The sequence below is a fragment of the Agelaius phoeniceus genome, chromosome 15 (genome assembly GCF_051311805.1).
Source record: "Agelaius phoeniceus isolate bAgePho1 chromosome 15, bAgePho1.hap1, whole genome shotgun sequence".
Lineage (NCBI taxonomy): Eukaryota > Metazoa > Chordata > Aves > Passeriformes > Icteridae > Agelaius > Agelaius phoeniceus.
In genome coordinates, this window is record NC_135279.1 from 14,435,166 (window position 1) to 14,455,681 (window position 20,516).

A 20,516-nucleotide genomic window follows, 5' to 3' on the forward strand; every position below is an offset into this window, starting at 1 on the left:
GACAGAGAGGTGCCAGGCAGCAGGGAGGGAGGGAAAAGCTGTGAGGAACAGCCCTGGGAGCAGCCAAGCCAGAGAATGAGACAGCAAAAAGGTGCTGGGGCAGATCCTGGTTTCACCTCAGTGCTGTGAGGAGGGGGAGTGTGAGCAGCCAAGCCACCACAGGTGTAATGCCACTACATAACATCACTCATTTCACTGTCAATAAAGCAGAAATTCACACAAACCTGGTGGTGACTCTATGCAACTTTGCATTTGCCCACCATTAATTTCTAGAATTATTTTATAAGCAGCTCTATGCTTGCTTTCATTACTCTTATTAATTGTGAATTGATAAATGAGTTGCCAATCAGCTACATGAATTAAATAGAAAAAGTCTGCAGATTTCATGCACAGGCTCCTCCACATACTCAAAGCCAACCCTGCTGCTCTGTATTTACCATGACTGCTCTCTGTGAAACAGCTCCCAGCACAGCTGTGGTGCTGCCATGAAGCATTTTTTTTTCCTGTACCAAAATACAACCAACATAACTACTCAAAAAACAAACCACAAGCTTTGGACATTAACATAAAAGCTAATCATGTTATTATTTTTACAGCAACAGTTCAAAAGCTCAGTGGCTGAATAATTACACCCCAACCTGCCATCATTAAATAAGCATTAATGGGCTATACATACTGCTCTGGGGAAAAGAGAGTTCCAGAAAAAAGGGCTAATTATACTGAAAGGTAAGACATCATTTTCAGTAATAAAACTAAATTTACTGTAATTAAAAGCCAATTTTCAGCTTTGGTCTTTAAAGAAATATTAAGTGCTGTAATAAATACATATTTATCCTTCAGATTCACAAGATGGTCCCCCAAATGAAAAACACCATATGTGGCATCTTACATGCTAAGCAAATCAAGAAGTAAATTCCTACAGCATGAAACACCATCACTGCTAGTGCTAGAGTAAATTTAGATTTGTGATAAGAAACTTCACGGAAACTGAAAACAAACAAACTGATAAATTGTGATTAGTATCTCTCCAAATTTCCTATACAATTTCATTTGAAGAGCAACTAACAAATGCACAGTACTGAAATGTTTCTTCAGACTAAATGTTAATATATAAAGTTTGTGGCAGCAAATTGTAACAGGAGGTAAAAATTTTATCAGTGTTCCACAAAAATTTCTCAAGATCAAATTTAAACAGCAATTTTTACCAAAAGGCTTTAAAAGTCTTTAAATCCTTCCTATACTACATTGTAAGAGCACTGACAGGGTCAGTGGATGGTCACAAAAAGCAAGAGCAGTGAGAAAAGAGCTGCCACCATCTAAGGTGACTCAAAGGTCACTCTTTTGGGAAGGGGTCACAGTTAGATGAAGTGGTTAAGGCCCCTTCTAAAAGCAATAAAACAGCTGTACAATGAGGAAGCCCCACAAGGCAGAGAGTGACCATTCAAACACACACACAAAGGCCTCCTCCTCCTCCTCCCGGATTGCTTATCCTGCTCTTTAAAAACGAGGCCATTGGCAGCTCACCTGCATCAACAGGGATGGGCTGCAGGGATAGGAACCCTCCTGGTGCACTGCCCTGCACAGGGAAAACCTGCATGCCCAGGGAAACCTGCATGCCCAGGGAAACCTGCATGCCCAGGGAAACCTGCATCCATACAAAACCTGCATGCCCAGGGAAACCTGCATCCCCAGGGAAACCTGCATCCCCAGGGAAACCTGCATCCCTGGGGAAACCTGCATCCATACAAAACCTGCATGCCCAGGGAAACCTGCATGCCCAGGGAAACCTGCATGCCCACCAAAACCTGCATGCCCAGGGAAACCTGCATCCATACAAAACCTGCATGCCCAGGGAAACCTGATCCCCAGGGAAACCTGCATGCCCAGGGAAACCTGCATGCCCAGGGAAACCTGATCCCCAGGGAAACCTGCATGCCCAGGGAAACCTGCATCCATACAAAACCTGCATGCCCAGGGAAACCTGCATGCCCAGGGAAACCTGCATCCATACAAAACCTGCATGCCCAGGGAAACCTGCATCCCCACCAAAACCTGCATGCCCAGGGAAACCTGCATCCCCACCAAAACCTGCATCCCTACCAAAACCTGCATGCCCAGGGAAACCTGCATCCCCAGGGAAACCTGCACAACCTGCATGCCAGCAAAACCTGCATGCCCAGGGAAACTTGATCCCCAGGGAAACCTGCATCCATACAAAACCTGCATACCCAGGGAAACCTGATCCCCAGGGAAACCTGCATGCCCAGGGAAACCTGCACCCCAGGAAACCTGCATCCCAGCACAACCTGCACCCCCAGGAAAACCTGCGTCCCCACCAAAAACTGCATCCCCACCAAAAACTGCACAACCAGATCCCCAGGGAAACCTGCATCCCAGCAAAACCTGTATCACCAGCAGAACCTGCACCCGCAGGAAAACCTGCATCCATACAAAACCTGCATCCATGCAAAACCTGCACCCAGCCCAACCTGCATCCCCAGGAAAACCTGCATCCCCACCAAAAACTGCATCCCCAGCACAACCTGCATCCCTGCAAAACCTGCATCCACAGAAAAACCTGCATCCCAGCAAAAAAACTGCACCCCCAGGAAAACCTGCACAACATGCATGCCAGCAAAACCTGCATCCCTGCAAAATCTGCAACCCTGCAAAACCTGCAGCCCCAGCAAAACCTGCAGCCCCAGCAAAACCTGCAGCCCTCCAAAAAGTCCCTGCCCCAGTTCAGCTTCCAGGAGCCCCAATCTCCTGTGCTGGCAGTGCCTCCTGTGCCACTGCTGCCTGTGCACACACAGACTGCAGGGTGTTTTAACCAGGAGCACATGGGGGGAGTTCCTATCCCCACACACTTTTCCTTTGGCATCTCCCAGATGCTCTCAGGAGATGCCAAAGATGCTAAGCCTGAGGAGTGCTATTTTATTTTAATAGCCACTCATTGCTGGTTGTCTCCTCAGCAACATGCTATGGAGCTATCAGGAAGTGGAGCAAGACAATCTCCTGATTCTGTGGTCTGGCCAGAGTCACAGCTATGTTTGAAGACTGTTTGACCTCACCCAAACAAATAAATCTGCTTCCTTATTAGGGCTTCCAGTCTGCATGAAGCAGCAGGAAGCTAACAAATTTTATTATACCTTTTTATTATACCTCAGCTGCAGTCTCACCACACGAATCAGAAAATCTAGATCTTTAACTGAGATTTGGGTCAATCCAGTGTTTTCTCAAAATCAGTATCAGTTTACTTAGCCAGAAAACACTTGGCTATGGGAGTAATGTCTCTCAAGTCAATTTCAGATTGAAATTTAAGTTATTTAGTCCAAAATATGCATCTTGATTTTCTTCACATACTTTGAGGCTCTCAGAATGGGAATTAAGGATCAAGAATCGAAGAAAATGGTTTCTAAGAGAAAACATTGTATGGATCCACCTTCCTTCTCCTACAATGCATGCTTCATTATTAAAGAAAACTATTTTAGAAAAGTACTAATAATCACATATTTTAGACTTACAAATTTAATCAACACTAGAAATATCAGTCTCTAGTCCAGCCTAAGAAATCTTAGCCAATCTTCACACTCCAGTACAAACACTGTCCACCATCAAGCTACTGGCCAAAATGAGAACTAATCTGGCAGCTGAAGTATGTGACAGATCACAGTACAAGACACAGTGCTCCTGTTTAGATGCACAGATATTCTCACATGTATACTCAGGGAAACCAGAACAATTCATCACTGCAAAAAAAATTCCAAATGGGGTCAGTGGCTTCTGCACAGAGAGCCCTGAAAAAACCAAGGTGCTGCTGGTGGCATAACTTCATGATCCCACTGCTTTGTTTGCAAAGCTTTACAGCTGTTGCAGGTGAGAAAACACATTTTAACTGGACATAACTGGTCAATACATAAGCTAATTTCATCTCCAATAAGTAAGGAGCAGCTAGAAGAAAAATCAAAGAGCCATGATAAAACTTATATGAGAGGAAAATGAAATAAAATTACTATCATGAGGAGGTCAGAGGAGGACAAGAGACAGACAAATAGGCAGAGAGAGAGAGAGGATGTGTTTGAGAGACACAGACAGAGAAGGAGAAGCCAGTCCAACAGTGAAACATCTGAGCACAGGAAGGAAGCTGGGTTTGATCCAGGCAAATATGAGAAAGCCCTAAGAGGTACTGAGCATAAGCCAGCACCCCCAGATGCTTCTCTGCTACCTAAGGGAATATAACAATAAACATCTTTCCAAGACCAGAATACAGGTAGTATTTCAAGTGACACTGTCTTTGCTTACTGCACTGATTTTTCATCACAGCAGCATGGCAGTGAATGGGAGAGTTAAAATACATCATGCTACCTATGTAAAATACACCCTGCCAACCACATGATTTGCATTTCACATGGATCCCATGATGCATGTGAAATAAACCCCTTATCCATGTGAAATACACTCTACTATCCATGTGAAATACACCCTTTATCCATGTGAAATACACTCTACTATCCATGCGAAATACACCCTGGTATCCATGTGAAATACATTCCACTATCCATGTGAAATACACCCTTTATCCATGTGATATACACTCCTTATCCAGGTGAAATACACCCCTTGTCTAGGTGAAATACAGCCCTTATCCATGTGAAATACACCCCTTATCCATGTGAAATACATTCCACTATCCATGTGAAATACACCCTGGTGTCCATGTGAAATACACCCTGGTATCCATGTGAAATACACCTTTTATCCATGTGAAATACAGCCCTTATCCATGTGAAATACACCCCTTATCCATGTGAAATACACTCTACTATCCATGTGAAATACACCCTGGTATCCATGTGAAATACAGCCCTTATCCAGGTGAAATACACTCAGTTATTCATGTGAAATACAGCCCTTATCCATGTGAAATAAACCCTGGTATCCATGTGAAATACACCCTGCTACCCATGTAAAGTACACCCTGGTATCCATGTGAAATACACTCTATTATCCATGTGAAATACAGCCTTATCCAAGTGAAATACACCTTGGTATCCATGTGAAATACATCCTCTATCCCTGAGAAATACACCCCTTATCCAAGTGAAATACACCCTGGTATCCATGTGAAATACACCCCTTATCTAGGTGAAATACAGCCCTTGTCCATGTGAAATACACCCTGTTATCCATGTGAAATACACTCCTTATCCAGGTGAAACACAGCCCTTATCCAAGTGAAATACACTCTACTATCCATGTGAAATACACCCCTTCTCCACATGAAATACACCTTTTATCCATGTAAAATACACCCCCTACCCATGTGAAATACACCCCCTACCAGGTGAAATACAGCCCTCCATGTGAAATACAGCCCTTCTCCATGTGAAATACACTCCTTCTTCAGGTGAAATACAGCCCTTCTCCAGGTGAAATACAGCCCTTCTCCAGGTGAAATACAGCCTGCTACCTTTGTGCAGCACATCACCAAGGGGCTCATCCTCTGGTGCCACAGCATTTCCCCTTCCTCCCATTCCACCCTTTAGGAGCCTGTCACCAAAGGCATCCCAGAGCTGCAGACCCCACTGTGCAGGAGAAGAGGCTGTTTGGAGATTTCTCCAGGAACAGATGGCCTTGAAGGCAGAGGCCCAGGAAGGCTGCTCTGGCCGAGGTGGCTCTGGAGGTGACATTCCCCTGCAGGGAGGGGACAGCTTGCAGAAGGAGCCAGCCTGGTGGGTGACAGGAGTGCCAGCAGCACTTGGCACTCTCCCTGATGGTGAGGAGCCATCTAGCCCAGCCCCACTCTGTCCCTGAACTTTCCCCTTCTCCTCAGTAACACAAACCCAACCAGACATGTTTCCAAGCCCATCTCCAGGCAACTGTGCACTGCTGAATCCTGCACCTTCACCTCCAGCTCTGAGCCAAATGCTCAAACAGGAGGAACCTGGAATAGCTTCTCCACTGCTCTCAGGTGACCTACATGCACCATTTGAATCAGATTTTTAATAATTTTTAATTATTACAAAGAATGCTTTATATAATTATCATTTATATTACATATTTATATAATTATATAAACATAATATATATTATAAATATAATATATAAAAATAAATATTATATATATTTTTATATTATATATATTATATTATATATTATATATTATATATTATATATTATATATTATATATTATATATTATATATTATATAAATATAATATATATAAATATATATTATATTTATATAATAATTTATAATTTGTAAAACCCAAGCTGAACAACATTCTTGAAAGACTGACACCCAGGTTACACAGGTGTGACTCAGTTTACCTTGATATATCTGCACATAACTCTGATTTCAGCAACATTATCTGGAGAGATTTTGTTCCTAATGCAAACACCATGGTGCAGGACATGTCCACAGAGAATCCAGCAACTTTGGTTCTATTTATGGCACTTTTCTATCATTGTTTCAGTTCTTCTTTTCCCACTTGGCATGCAGCATTCAAAATCTATTTCCAAAGAAACATTTCTCATAAAAATATAAAGCATCACTATTTTTGCATAGGATTCAAAGAACAAAGAGGAGTCTGTTTTCCACTGTTGTGTTTCTTCTTTCCCCAAATTATGAATCTACTCTTTCTCCTCTGAAGCATCCAGCAGCACCAGTTTTAAACTGGAATGCTCAGATGGAGCCCATTTCACAGTGAAGGAAAAGCTGAGGGTTTTTTGGCTGCTGTGATATTCCCACTGCCAAAAAACCACAAGTGCTTGATGTCCTGAACCTGAACTTCAACAGAGCAGGTCACCATTTGAATTTCAGCTCCTCCTAACTGGAAGGGATGCCAAGGTGGCTCTCCCTGCCAGCTTGAGGCTGGTTCAGTAATTCACAAAACCTTGACTTCTACAAAATTCCACTGCAGAGGGACAAGTTCAGTTCGCTCTTCACTGCCTGTCCTGGTTTGACTTCATATTCACACATTAACAAATTATGCTGTAAAATCAGATTTAAGAGCTGTAATGGGGAGAAGGGAAGATTTATATCCTCTTTAAACTAGCTGTCCATGTAGGTTTTTATCGAACTAGCATGTACTGAGTTCTCAGCTAAATCCACCACTAAAATGAGCTCTCCAAATGAATTTCTTTTTCAGTACATTTCATTTCATTTCCCAAATGAGAGTTACAGGGATACAGTTGATGGACTGTCTCACTAAAAATTTCTTTGCTTGAATTTTCATGATTTTGTATTTTTTACAAAAGCAGGCAGATCATGAGAGAATGCCTATATCCTCTTGGTCCAACAGGGAACTGCTAAAAACCTTGTCACTTTTGGAAGTCTCAGTCTGCACAGACAACCCCATTTAAATGAGTTCTGTTCACATTACATTTCTCATTCAGCAATTATTATCTCTTCTCCTGACTTAAACAACTCATTTTCCTCCACTTCACTGTATCATAAATCCAAATAGCTGAACTCATGCTCCATCTGAAACTTCATTTCACAAGAGGAAAGGGAAAAAAAAGCTGTGGTTGCCTCTTTGGTAAAATCAGCTTCTGCTAATAGCTTCATTCATTTATCCATTTGTTTTATCCTTCCTCTCCCAAGACTGTTACATTTCTAAACTTTTCCTTTAGTTAAACTTTTGATATAACTTATCAGATATTCTGCCTATCATCTCCACTACAGTGTAGAATCTACTCAGCACTCTGAAATATCTGAAATGTCATGTCCACTATGCACAACTTCATTTTCCATGTAATAACACTTCAGCACACCTTTGGGCTGGGCATTAATTAATTAATTAATGCTTGAGTGGGGTCAAACCTTTCTTCTTTCTCTAAATGCAACCATTTCTCTTAGTCACATGTAAATGGAATAACAGAAAAAAGGCATTCCTAAAACACTTCTGGCACGAGCGGCTCTACTGTATTTCCATCAGCCAATCCATGTACCCATAGGATAAAGCTTTGGGGCTCTCAGGCTGTGAGAGATAAGGAATAAAACAGCACAAGATTCACAATCAATGTTTAGACTCACGTCATCTCCATAACAAGCCCTCTGTATCACCACTGGGGCTGCAAAACCACCTCCAAACTTATGTCTGGTATATTTTTTTTCCACAGCATACACACTGCCATGCTGCTCCTCCACCACATCCTTCCTTTCAACCCAACTCAGAGATTTCTTTCTCCACTTTTTGCCGTTTTTTTCTTTTGTTCTTTTTCTTCTCCTTTTAGGAAAATGTATTTCAATTCTGCAAGAACCAAGTGCAGTTCCAGAGACTTGATGAATAGGCCCAACATACAGACACATGATTTGTGAGTATCATCAGCCCCATTTATCAGTGTGGAAACTTGTACAACAGCAAAGTGCATCGGCTCCCTGAGAATCCCTGTTTCAGTCCCTGGGATAAAATCTGCTCCTCACGTTCTAAAGTCCAATCATTTGTCAACAGACTCAGATTTGCATTTTCTATTTCCTGTCCTTTGTATTCCAGTCAGCTGTAGAGCTCTTCCCTTGAGAAATACCAAATTATCCACACATAATTGATTTCTTATGTTGATATCATTGGCAATGTTAAAGCAGAAGAAGTAATTTGAGAACCAAAATGTTAACTGGAATCCAATAATTCTCACAAAGCTGCAAAAAACCAACAATTTGATCTCCTCCCATACAGTTTAGCAACAACAAAACCAAACAGGATTGCTGTGTTTGCGTTCGAACGCGACACGGCCGTTTTCCACGCCGCATTTTTTTATGGCAACATAAAACCAGAGATAGATAAAGGAGACATGAAATAGATACGAGATAAAGGAGGATTGGCAGCATTACCAGAACAGACAAAGTCCTTCTTCTGCACCTCTGCCACGAGGAAGCCGCGCAGGCCGACGGGCGCCAGGCAGAAGGTGAACTGGCCGATGGTGCGGCGCTGGCGCAGCCAGTCCGACAGCCAGGCCAGGTGGCAGTCACAGTGCAGGAAGTTGGAGTGCAGCCGCCTGCAAAACACAGCAAACACACAGTTACTGGGGATTTCTGAACAAAACACACAGCAAACCCACAGTTACTGGGGTTTTCTGAACAAAACACACAGCAAACACACAGTTACTGGGGTTTTCTGAACAAAACACACAGCAAACCCACAGTTACTGGGGTTTTCTGAACAAAATACACAGCAAACCCACAGTTACTGGGGTTTTCTGAACAAAACACCCAGCAAACCCACAGTTACTGGGGTTTTCTGAACAAAACACCCAGCAAACCCACAGTTACTGGGGTTTTCTGAACAAAACACCCAGCAAACCCACAGTTACTGGGGTTTTCTGAACAAAACACACAGCAAACCCACAGTTACTGGGGTTTTCTGAACAAAACACCCAGCAAACACACAGTTACTGGGGTTGTCTGAACAAAACACCCAGCAAACACACAGTTACTGGGGTTTTCTGAACAAAACCGAGACAGCAAACCCACAGTGACTGGGGTTGTCTGAACAAAACCGTCACAGCAAACCCACAGTTACTGGGGTTTTCTGAACAAAACACAGCAAACACACAGTTACTGGGGTTGTCTGAACAAAACCGAGACAGCAAACCCACAGTTACTGGGGTTTTCTGAACAAAACACACAGCAAACCCACAGTTACTGGGGTTGTCTGAACAAAACACCCAGCAAACCCACAGTGACTGGGGTTTTCTGAACAAAACACCCAGCAAACCCACAGTTACTGGGGTTTTCTGAGCAAAACCCTCAAAGGGAGCCATCGACCGCCAGCCTGCCCCGCTCTCTGCTGCCATTTCAGTGGGATCACCCCAGGTTCTTGTTTACAGATAAGTCAGGGCTTGGCTGTCCTCAATATTATATAAAGGTCAGATATAAGTTTGTGCTGTTATTTGTAATTTTTTCCAAAAATTCAGTTCATTGGTGATCCACCTACAGCTCGCCATTCTAGAGACAAAAATATGCAGAATTTAAGATTGTTCCACGTGATCGCTTTGTGTGTGATTTCACATCAGAAAGAGCTGCATCAATGTGATATCTCTGAGTGAATTCAAAGAAGGGCTTGTCTGAACATGAGGACCAGGCTCAAGAACAGGATGATGAGTGATCCTCCTCTCTTCTCAATCCTTTGAGGAGAGGTGGAGAGAGAGAACCTCTCCACATTAGCTGCAATGGTTGGAGCATGGTGCTAATAACACCAGGGTTGTATGATCCCTCTATGGGCCATTCACTGAAGACTTGGACTTGGTGACTCTTATAGATCCCTTCCAACTCAGAATATTCTGGGGAAAGACAGGCAAAACAAAACTTCAGAGGCTATTGATTTCTGTTCCTGTGTTGCCTGTACAAGTCCATCAATGCTCTTTTTCCTGTAGTAATTTAACACAAGTAGAAAGGATCTAGACAAGAATTTTCAGCTCATGAAAGACCCACTCATGTGCAGCTCCCTGCCAGGGCTTGCAGAACCATTATCACATCTGCAAAAGGATGATGGGTTCAGGGAACAAATCTGGTCATTTAAATAGCCACCAAACTTTAGGTCAAAACAAAAGTCCAGGACATGAATTATTTCATTCCTGTAATGACTCATGCATTTGGAGTGTTGCACCAAATGAAATCATGAACCAGATTAAAAATCCTGTCAGAAATGGTTAGACACAGCATTATTCACTAATATTACAGGCACACAATTGGTGTGCACCAGATTTAGCCTTGTCCATGCTCCAAAGAAATGAACTGTCTGTCTGTGAGCTGTCCCTACAGCACAGCAGCAGCTCAGCCCTGCCGTGGTACCCAAGCTGACAGTTCCCAGATTTGTATGTCTGGGGTGGACAGCCACAATAAAGGAAAAGGAAAAAAAAACCCCACAAATCTGGAGCTGGGAGTTTATCCTGTAGAGATGGAAAGCACTAATCTCCTGGGAGTACTGTAAAATGTAATTGTTCTACAAGGATCACTAGAAGACCTTGAGTTTAGAGATTGTAAAGCTCTTTAATTGAAGCTGCAGCAAGTTAGATTTCTAGTAAAATGTTCAGCTGTTGTGAACCATTAATTTGCCTTTTTGTTGAAGAACAAATAAATACATAAATATCATCTAGCCAGAAATCATCCTAAGTCAGAATTTGTTGTAACCTAAGAGAGTCAGTGTTTCATTTAAGCCCTCAGTCTCATCCTTCCCACCACATCAATCAACAATGATACTCAGGATCTGCTTCCTTCTGGAACTGAGCTCATCCCATGCCATTCCCTGCACCCCCTGCGTGCAGGCATGAGTGAGAAAAGCACTATTTCACACAAAGGGTTGGGTTAGGCAGTTCTCCAGTTTTGTGAGCTGGTTTTTCCCCTCAATAAATTGATTTATCTGGGTTTTGGGGGTTCCTGTTTCAGTAGTGCAAACCACCAGCTCCCTGCCTCAGCAGAGCCCTCCTTGTCTTTTGGCACAGCTACTCCACTTGGAGAGGAGATCATTTAGAGACCCCATCTTAACAAAGCAGCCTATCAGAATATATTTTTGATAATTATACTAATAAATACAGCCTCAAGAAGACTTTTCACAGTACTTCAAAAATAGTATAAACCAATTCCCTGAGAACACTGAAGTGCTTTCACACATTTTCAGTTTACCCTTAAATAAAAAAATGAAAAGAAATAATGTAATTATCTGTGTCAGCAGTAATTCACAGATGCAGGGACAACAGGACACTTACCATTAAGCAAATAGGTAGAGGGAACATGCTTTATCATAAATAAAGCTGTTTCAAGCAAAGGAAAGCAGATCAATAAAAACTAATTCCTGTCACTTCCAATCAAGGCTAAAAATCAATGAAACTTAAGAACAGAAGAGACAGTTAGCTAAAAAATCTTAGCACAGAAGAGCTGATTTTAGCAAAGAATTCTTCAAATGCTTCAAAACTTCCTGGCATTTTACTCTTTTTCTTCTTTCCCCTGAGTGCTCGTGTTGAGCAGGATGATTTCTGGCTAGATTATATTTTCTTCTCTGTTCTACCATAGGCAGATTGTTTTGAGAGCCATGAAGAAAAGCTGTTTATTCACAGAACCATCAGAGCACACTAGCTGCAGCAGCATCCCCAAATCTCCTGCTAATGGATCTCACCAGAGTGTAAGGGAGACACAAAGGAAAACACTGTCCACACTGCACTGGGCCTCAGCTGACTGGGAAAAGGGCTCATCCCTACTCAAGGAACATTCAGAGCAGGCATTTCCCACAAAAAACTTCCAAAAAAAGCACATCTAAGTGGCAGGCTTTGAGAAGGTGGACACACTGATGACCATTTTTAAAGGAAACAGTGAAGTCACCAAACTGTGAGGAGCATCACTCATTATACATTCCAACAAGAAACTTGAGAGAATATTACCATCTTCCCCCAAAGAGCATCTTTATACAAATTCCTACATTGCCCTGCTAGGGGTGCTGTGTGTTATTTGTCAGTCTTTGGAGAATGGAACCTGTCCTTTGATATTGATGAAACTGACTTTACAGAACATCAGGTGAATGAATACAAATGCAAGTTTGCCTAAGTTGCCCTTTTATCTATAGTCCCAAAATTAAATTTCCAGCAAATCCTTTTAGAGTGGGGCAGCATTCATGTTCTATAAAACGTGTCTCTCAGAATTCAATAGAAAAGCTTCCCTTTATAAATCCTATTTATGACTTCTTCCTTTTTTTTTCTTTTCTTTTTCCCCCCCTTAATTACAGCAGAGGGGGATTAGTCAGTGTAAGTCTCCAGGGAGCTATATACAAAGCCATCTCTGAAATTAAACTAAAGGGAAAATGGCAGAAGACACTGAAGGCACAGAGCTCTGCTAACAGACAAGAGTGGCTAATCTGGAAAAGCCAGGCAAATTTTCTGAATAAGAAAAGGCAAAATTCCAGGAACCTTAACTCTACACCTTTATCTTCTTTAGCCATTCTCTTCTAAAAGACAAATATCTCATTTCCATTTAATTACTTACATTAAGATCTAATAATGTCATCATTTGATGAAGAATGCAAATTTAAGTCAGAGGTTATCTTACAGAGATTGACATAAGTAAGAGCCATTTTTCTTCAGTTCTGTTAATTTATTTAATATGATTTTACACATGCATGCATAGCATCCCTGAAGTATTGTATTTTTTCAGTGGCACAGAAAATTTTCAGGCTAGCTACTATTTCCCTTTCTTTGCCTCTAGAGTTAAATACATCTTGGATGAGTTTGAGATTCTGGAGGAAAAACAGGGGTGCTTTGTTTAGACGTGACTTTTCCTGAAGCTGTGTATTCCCTAAAGGAATTGAAAGAAATAATTTACTTAAGGAAATGGTTTTGGTAGGCTATGGCTAAATTATACAAATGCTTAGTCTAATTTCACAGTCTTTGTATTTTGATCTACTAAACAACAGAGCTTTTCCAGTGCAATGGCATGCAGCTCAAAAACAAATGGATTTGATATAAGAGAAGCTTTTATATAAAAAAAATCCATCAGAATAAGTGACATTTTGTTTCAGAAAGTATCTGGAAAGATGCTTTTTTCATCTGCTTTAAAAATGCCTTGTTTCAGAAATTAACATTCTGAATTTGAAAAGAATTAATGGGATTTAAACACAGGATATTAACAAAATTCAATAATTTGATCCATCTGAGCAGTTTTTACGATCCCGCTGATGCTCCAGCTTGGAACACATTTCACATTATGGCTTTTCCCATGGGGAAAAAAAAAAAAGCCAGCTTATTTTCTGGGTAAATTCAAAATCTTGATAAAACTGACTGCTACTTAATGCTGGGCAGATCCAGAACAGAGGCTCACGGGGCTCTGTGGGCACCAGCCCCTTCACAGCCCTGCCTGGGCTCCCCAGCCCTGCAGCCACCCAGCCCCTGGGGCAGCCTGAGGGACTGATAAATGAGATTATCACAGATGACAAAGAGCCAAAAAGTTGGTTTACAGCATCAGAATTGCATTATAAAATGAGAAGATCCTACTCACAGAGTCCTGATCTTTGGCATGTGGTTGAAGCTGGTAACAGGAATGTGGGTGATGTTGTTGTTGTTGAGGGTACTGTTAGGAGAGAAAAAAAAAGAGAAAAAAATTAGGTTGATCGATAATTTGCATGTCTTCACCACCAACACAGCATTTACAGAAACAACCTGTGAAAATTCTTGGCAAGCAGCAAGGCACACTCCCTGATAGCTGTGACAATTTGGGACATACCATGAAAGATGCTGCTCAGGGAAAGCAACCAACAGCAGCATCAGGATGGCTGCAGGTCACTGTTTGCCACATCTGGGTAACAAGGGGTACAGAAAATGAGTTTTTATCAACTACTGGAAGACATCCAGACCCATCTGTCCAGCTGCCACTTTGAAAACCTGGTGCAGCCTGAGCGTGTGGCTTTCACATTCTCTGAAAAAAACCCCTCGCCCAGGATTGTCTCCTGGGAAGCTGAGAAGCCTCAGAGAAAAGGAAAACAATTCTTATTCCATTTGCTTCTCCTGTGTTGTACTCATGTGGAATGTGTTTGCAGATTGTTTATCCAACAGGTGGCTGTTTGATTTGTTTCATGTGAATTGTTTTAACTCAATGACCAATCATGGTCAGGCTGTGTCAGGAATCTGGAAGGAGTCACGAGTTTTTCATTATTATCTTTTCAGCATTCTGTAAGTATCCTTTCTGTATTCTTTAGTATAGTCAGTATAGTATTTTTTAATATAATACAGTATCATAAAATAATAAATTAGCCTTCTGAGAACATGGAGTCAAATTCATCATTCCTGCCTTCACTGGGGCATTTCCCAGCAAATACAATGTGAGTAGGGGGACAACACACTTGGGCACAGCATTTAAAGGCAGTTTGAAGGATTTGCATGTACTGTGACCAAAAGAGAGCTGTTGGCTCTCCCAGGCTTGTTAGCAAAGCCTGCTGACATGGACAAACAGCCCCCATTGCTCCTCAGAAACACCCAGATGGATGGGCTCCCAATCCTCCCCTTCCTCAGGAAAAAATAGATGGAGAGTGGAGCAGCCTGTAATAAAGCACGTCCTGACCCAGGCACAGAGGGATTGCTGCTGCTCTGTCAAAGCTGAGCCTAAAGAGAAAATCTGGGCTGCTGGAGGGACCCCCTTAGAGCTTCTCAGGAAGAATGAACTGAGATTACCATCAGCTGAGTGTGCTGCTCCCATTTGTGTAGCTCCTAATTATATCAATGACTCTCCAGCAAATTAGAAGCTATAAAGTTTATCAAGATAGCACAGGAAATGGAAAGCACTTCCACAGGGCATAATTGCCATGCTGCAAGAGCACCAAATCTGCAAATGCAGTTTGTCATGAGAATGGACAGGGCTGGCGTCACTCAGTGTTCCAGCGTGGCCAGTCCTGCCCCTGCCTGTTTGAAACATGCAGCAGGGCAGGGAGCAGCCTCTGCTTTCTACAAGGGGCACAGAATTCCACAGGGCCACTTTGGCAGAAGACAGTGCTTTTGTGTGCTTATATATGTGCTGAAGAATACATAAATACATACCTGCTGAAGCAGGAACAGCACCTCATCCTTCCCTGAACTACTCAGCTATTCCAATGTCATGTATTTGTATAGGACATTTAATCAAAAGCTCTAGAAAAGTCTGCCAGGAGTTCACTCTCTTTCTTGGTCATCTGCCAATTCAAAAACCATTTTTACAATTCTGCCTAGAAATCCCTTTGCAGAGCCATCTTCTAAAACATCAGCAGATTACAGCTAATTAAGATTTTACCCTATTAAGACTGGGTTTTGAGTACACAGGAAGACACACACCCAGACATTGGCAAAGCCAGGAGGTTGCAGGGTACCCTGGCCCTGCACAGGCACACTCAGGAGCAGGGTGGGAGCAGCTCTGGCAGCTTGTTTTGCTGCTGCTGCTGTGCTGCATGCTGGCAGGACAGCACCCAAGTAGTCTCCAGAGCTGGTATTCCAGCAGAGTGCTGCACCAGATGGATGCACTGGCAATCTGGAGCCAGCTTGGGGGCTGACATACCCATGACAGCAAACTGCACCAACAGAGCAAAGTCACCCTTCCTTTCCAAATCTGTGAGCAGAGAGAGCTACGTCAGTAAAAGCAGAGTTTTGGAAATCTGGAATGTGCATGTGAGGTCTGCTGCCAGAGATCTGTATCAGTCAAGTCACACACGTTCACACACCAGGCTGATAAGAGCTGTCAGTCTTAGCACATGATAACTTAGAGCATAACATGTAGTATTCATTCCAGATCCTCTGGAAAACTCAAAGATGTTAAAAATTGGACAAGGAACACACAGCCAAGTATTGGGACCGATGAGTGTACAAACCACTGGGTTTGTGGATTCAGGTTCTCAATGCCCAAGGACTCAAAGGCAGCCTACTAAAAATGTAAAGGGCAAGATGAAGAGGGAGACACTGTCAGCTCCAGCAGGAGAGCTGGAAGTCAGCTCTGGGAGCTGCCAGCTGTGCCTGCCAGCCTGCAGGGCTGTGCTGTGCTGGGGCAGCCTGAGCAGCAGTGATAGGGCTGCAAGCCCTGCCTCAATCCCTGCTAAGGTCACAGGGACAGCTCACATCCCACTGGGGCAGATGGCAGGGAGCAACATGAACCTCTCTGTCAGACAATGCTAGTGCTCCATTACCTTATTTACCCAGCAATGGAACCAAAGTCTTTTATGGTCAATGAGCCAAAAACAAGCCTGAACAACAATTTCAGAAAGGGAACAAACCCAGTGAGAGTGCATGAATAAATACATCAACACACCCACCCTTCAGTATCTGTATGTGTTTGCTCTTTACATGTTGGGAAGTTCAAACAGGGCTCAGAAATGGAGTTTATAATTGCATCACCATTTTTTTTCCCCTGTAAACATAAAAATATAATTCTGAGACAACCCTGTGCTTTTGCTGCTTTTTACTTTAAAATGAGTTATGCACTGGGATGGAAGATTTTAGGTATGCAGTGATAAATAAAAGCCACATGTGAAGTCAGCTCACAAACATTAAATCACAGACGTAGCTGATGTCTGAATCAGTCACATATGGCACTACAGGAGTCAATGGGGGCCATAGGAATTCAAGAGAGATTTTCCTATTGATTTCTAAAGGATGCAGATTGGATTCAGGCAGAGCAGGCTGTGACAGTGAGCTTCCCTCTGCACTGAGGGCAGAGAACACATCCCTGTCCCTCAGTGCAATCCATCTGCATGCAGAAAGGTCACCTGTTATGACTTGATGATTCAAAAATATTTTACAGGTCCTTAAAATATTTCTATTCAACAGACTAAGCATTATTCCAATCACACAGCATTTCTGCTCACAAGACAATGAGAGTGGCTCAGGTTTTGCAAAGGTTTCAGATACTTGCTTATTTTCAAATAAGCAAAGGTTCCCCATAGTTCATTGACAAATATATAGCCCTCCTTCTAAGAATCCTAAATCAGCACTGAATTAATATTCTCTTTACACACAAATTTCAGGGATAACTCTAGCAGACAGCTACTGCACAGATAACTTAGTAGAATACTATTTCATTGGTATTTAAATGTTAACCATAATGAAGGCAATAAAACATCTATGATAACAGCAATTATTTCAGAACAGAGGAGGACAAACACTGCAAAGGGCACTAATTGCCAGTGAACTGTCTGCACCACAGCCCAGCTGGAGCTGCAGGGATTGGACCCAGTGAAACTCTGGCATGGGAACCTGTTCAGGTAGAGATGTGCTCTAGGGACATCCTGCAAGGCTTTCCAGCATGCACATCATTCCTCCCCAGCAATGATTTTTTTAATCACCCCATGGCAGGGGTGAACACACAATACAAGCAGCATTTTTAGTACATGAAGGGAAAAAATAAACGATGCTCCAGTTGTCTGCTGGCTGCTCCAAGGTCCCAATCTGAGGATTGATCCACCCAAAATTCAAATCCATAAAAAGAGATTTGTAAATGCCAGGAAGCTGTAAGAAATAGGAATTCCAGAATCTTCTGACTCCTCCAACATCATAAGGGGACACATATTCTGCTGAGTGGTCCTCAGCCCCTTCCACTCCCACCTGTTCCAGACCCCAACACGTCCCTTGACAAAGCACTGTCCTCTCATTCAGAAGTCCTCTCCCTGTAAACTATGCACACCCAAAATGCTGACTCAGGAAACTGGGGTTACAGACAATGTTATTTATGCCAGCCAACTTCCCACCTTGGGCTGTGATCCTTGTCACATCCTGCAGGGTAAGCAGAAGCAGACTGCAGCAGCCCTGAGGATCCTCCAAGGACTACTTGGAAGATGCAGAAGGTGAGCTCAGCAGTCTCTGAGGTGGCACAGCCTCCACCACTGAGAGCTGTCAGAGTCCCACTGACTCCAATTTACAGCCCCAGAGGAGCTGCTCTCCCATCTCACTGCTCTGCCAAACTGGCTACAGGCACTCGTGGAGCTGCCTCCCTCCTTCTGAAATGTAAAGCTGATTTATGGCCCCTACTAATCTGAATTTTCCTAAAGGACAGAGTGCTCAGTCTGCACTCCTGTCACGATTTGAAAACAATTACTTATCTCCTTCCTCAAACTTCTGGTGCAATTTTAATTCCATGCAGTTGCATTTTTTTCTCTTCTGACTTGCTCCAAATTCATGAACACCACTGCAGTTCCCTGCCACAGAGCTGCTAATTCCAGGCTCAATGTAAATACATTAAAATCTCTAGCCTGCAGAAATGACTGTCTTGTCTGTGGTTTTTTCAATAATATTTATGCATTATCCTTTACACCTTTCTCCACCTTGCATAGGACTGATTAGAGTCAGAAGAAAACAATACTCCTAATTCTAGAATAAATCACACAACTTTTATGGCAGAGGCCTTGAGAAAAAAGGAAAATACTTAAATTTTCAACCCTACTAATAGTTCAAGTATTTTATTTTAAATACTCAGAATCTCTAAGCACCTTTCAGGTCCCTTGCATAAATTCAGAGAGCAGAAATCCCAGCCTGTCAGGTGAAGATTCAATCTCAATTCCGTATATCACAGATCACACAAAGAATTTGCTTCCCTTACTTAGAATTCAATTAATATAATTGAGAGCATATAATAAACAACAGAATGCCTGTCAACTATTTCATCTGAAATCAGATTTTTTCATGACAACATGTCCACGTGCTCTAATCTGGTTTAGTACCAAAAGGATCTCCTCTGACAGAAAATGTTACCCTACACAAGAGAAATATCTGAAATATTAACTATTTAGTAAAAAGCGACTGTCCTAATGTTTTCCAGTCACACTTAAGCAGGAAAATGCACAGGAAGGTTGTGGTTTTTTTGTTTAACACACAGCACTGATGACAATACCACCTGCTACATCCCAGCTTAAAAAAATTTCTGGTATCCTAGTTGATCATTGACAAATGGGAAAAAAACCCCAATAATGCAGGTGTCCATTTTTCTAAGTTCAAGGCATTTTCAGAATGTGCATCAGTCCAGTGCAATAGCCACAGTGATGCTTCCTTCTTGTTTCAATCTGAACTGATGCAAGTGAAGGGGCAGGGAGAACCTGTTGGATGCTGCCCTTTGCTACTTGTCAGTAACAGGGACTGCTTTCCTCCCCATTCCATCTGCAGCTAATTAGCAAAACAGCCAATCAAACTGAGACATTTTAATTCAAACTCAATTCCAATTGGGAAAACACTTTTCCCCAAGGCTTAATAAGCATCTCCCATGGTTACTAGAGGCCTGCTGTGCTGGCCATTCAGGGTTTGATCCACACCAGGCTGCTTTTGTGTCACATTTGGCTGACCATGAGACACCGCAGCATTTGCAAAATTCTCAGTTAGAAAGAAATATTCAGATCCACTTATTGGCTCCTTGGGCAATTCCAGTGGTGTCTTAAAAGAGTTGGGTCCATCTCATCTGTGAGACATCCTGTAGATGGAAGAAGAGCTCTGCAAAGGCATCATCTCATGTACTAGATTATTGCTGGTTTTGAGTGCATTTTATGTTTGAGCAGTGCAGATTTTTTACAGGTTTCTAACACAGGATTTATATCAGGAATCCTACAAACTCCAGCCCTTCTTTGGCAGCACAGGCTTCCATGTGTCTGTGGGCTTCACTCTAAGTCAAACAACGATGTTCAGCTCCTTTTCCCACTCAAAACTCTCTCAACACATTGTGGAAAGGTGGTGCTGGGTTACTCCCTCTGTGATAAACCTGGGTTTTGAAAGTGAGGCACTGAGAGGGAGTGGCTGGTGGGGCTGAGCTGTGCCAGGCCCTGCAGCACTGGGAGCACTAACAGCCAACATTTCCTTCTGTCTCCTCCAATTACCCCCCTGCTCTGTCAGGGGGTGCTCCTGGCTGGGTGTGTAATCCCCCTGTTGTGTGCCCATAACACCATGTAATTGGGCCTAATGCAAGATTATTATCCATGTGCATGCAATGGATAGCTAGGAATGGTGTGTCTGCAGCTGGGAATGCTCCCAGGAGTGAATTACTGTCATACTCCCAGATCACTGCCATGGCTCCCAGCTCCTATCCCCAGTGCAACTACACA

The 20,516-nt window shown here is 42.6% G+C and overlaps 1 protein-coding gene across 3 annotated transcripts in view; it reads right to left on the minus strand.

The window, feature by feature from the left end:
- The window catches only part of SLIT3 (slit guidance ligand 3), a 494,867-nt gene that overhangs the window by 185,621 nt on the left and 288,730 nt on the right, over nucleotides 1-20,516 (minus strand). For all 3 annotated transcript variants that reach the window (XM_077186384.1, XM_054642751.2, XM_077186385.1), the window contains 2 exons: nucleotides 13,982-14,053; nucleotides 8,834-8,997 (listed from right to left, as the gene is read on the minus strand). In XM_077186384.1, coding sequence (XP_077042499.1) covers nucleotides 8,834-8,997; nucleotides 13,982-14,053 — 236 coding nt within the window. The remainder of the gene's footprint in view (nucleotides 1-8,833; nucleotides 8,998-13,981; nucleotides 14,054-20,516) is intronic.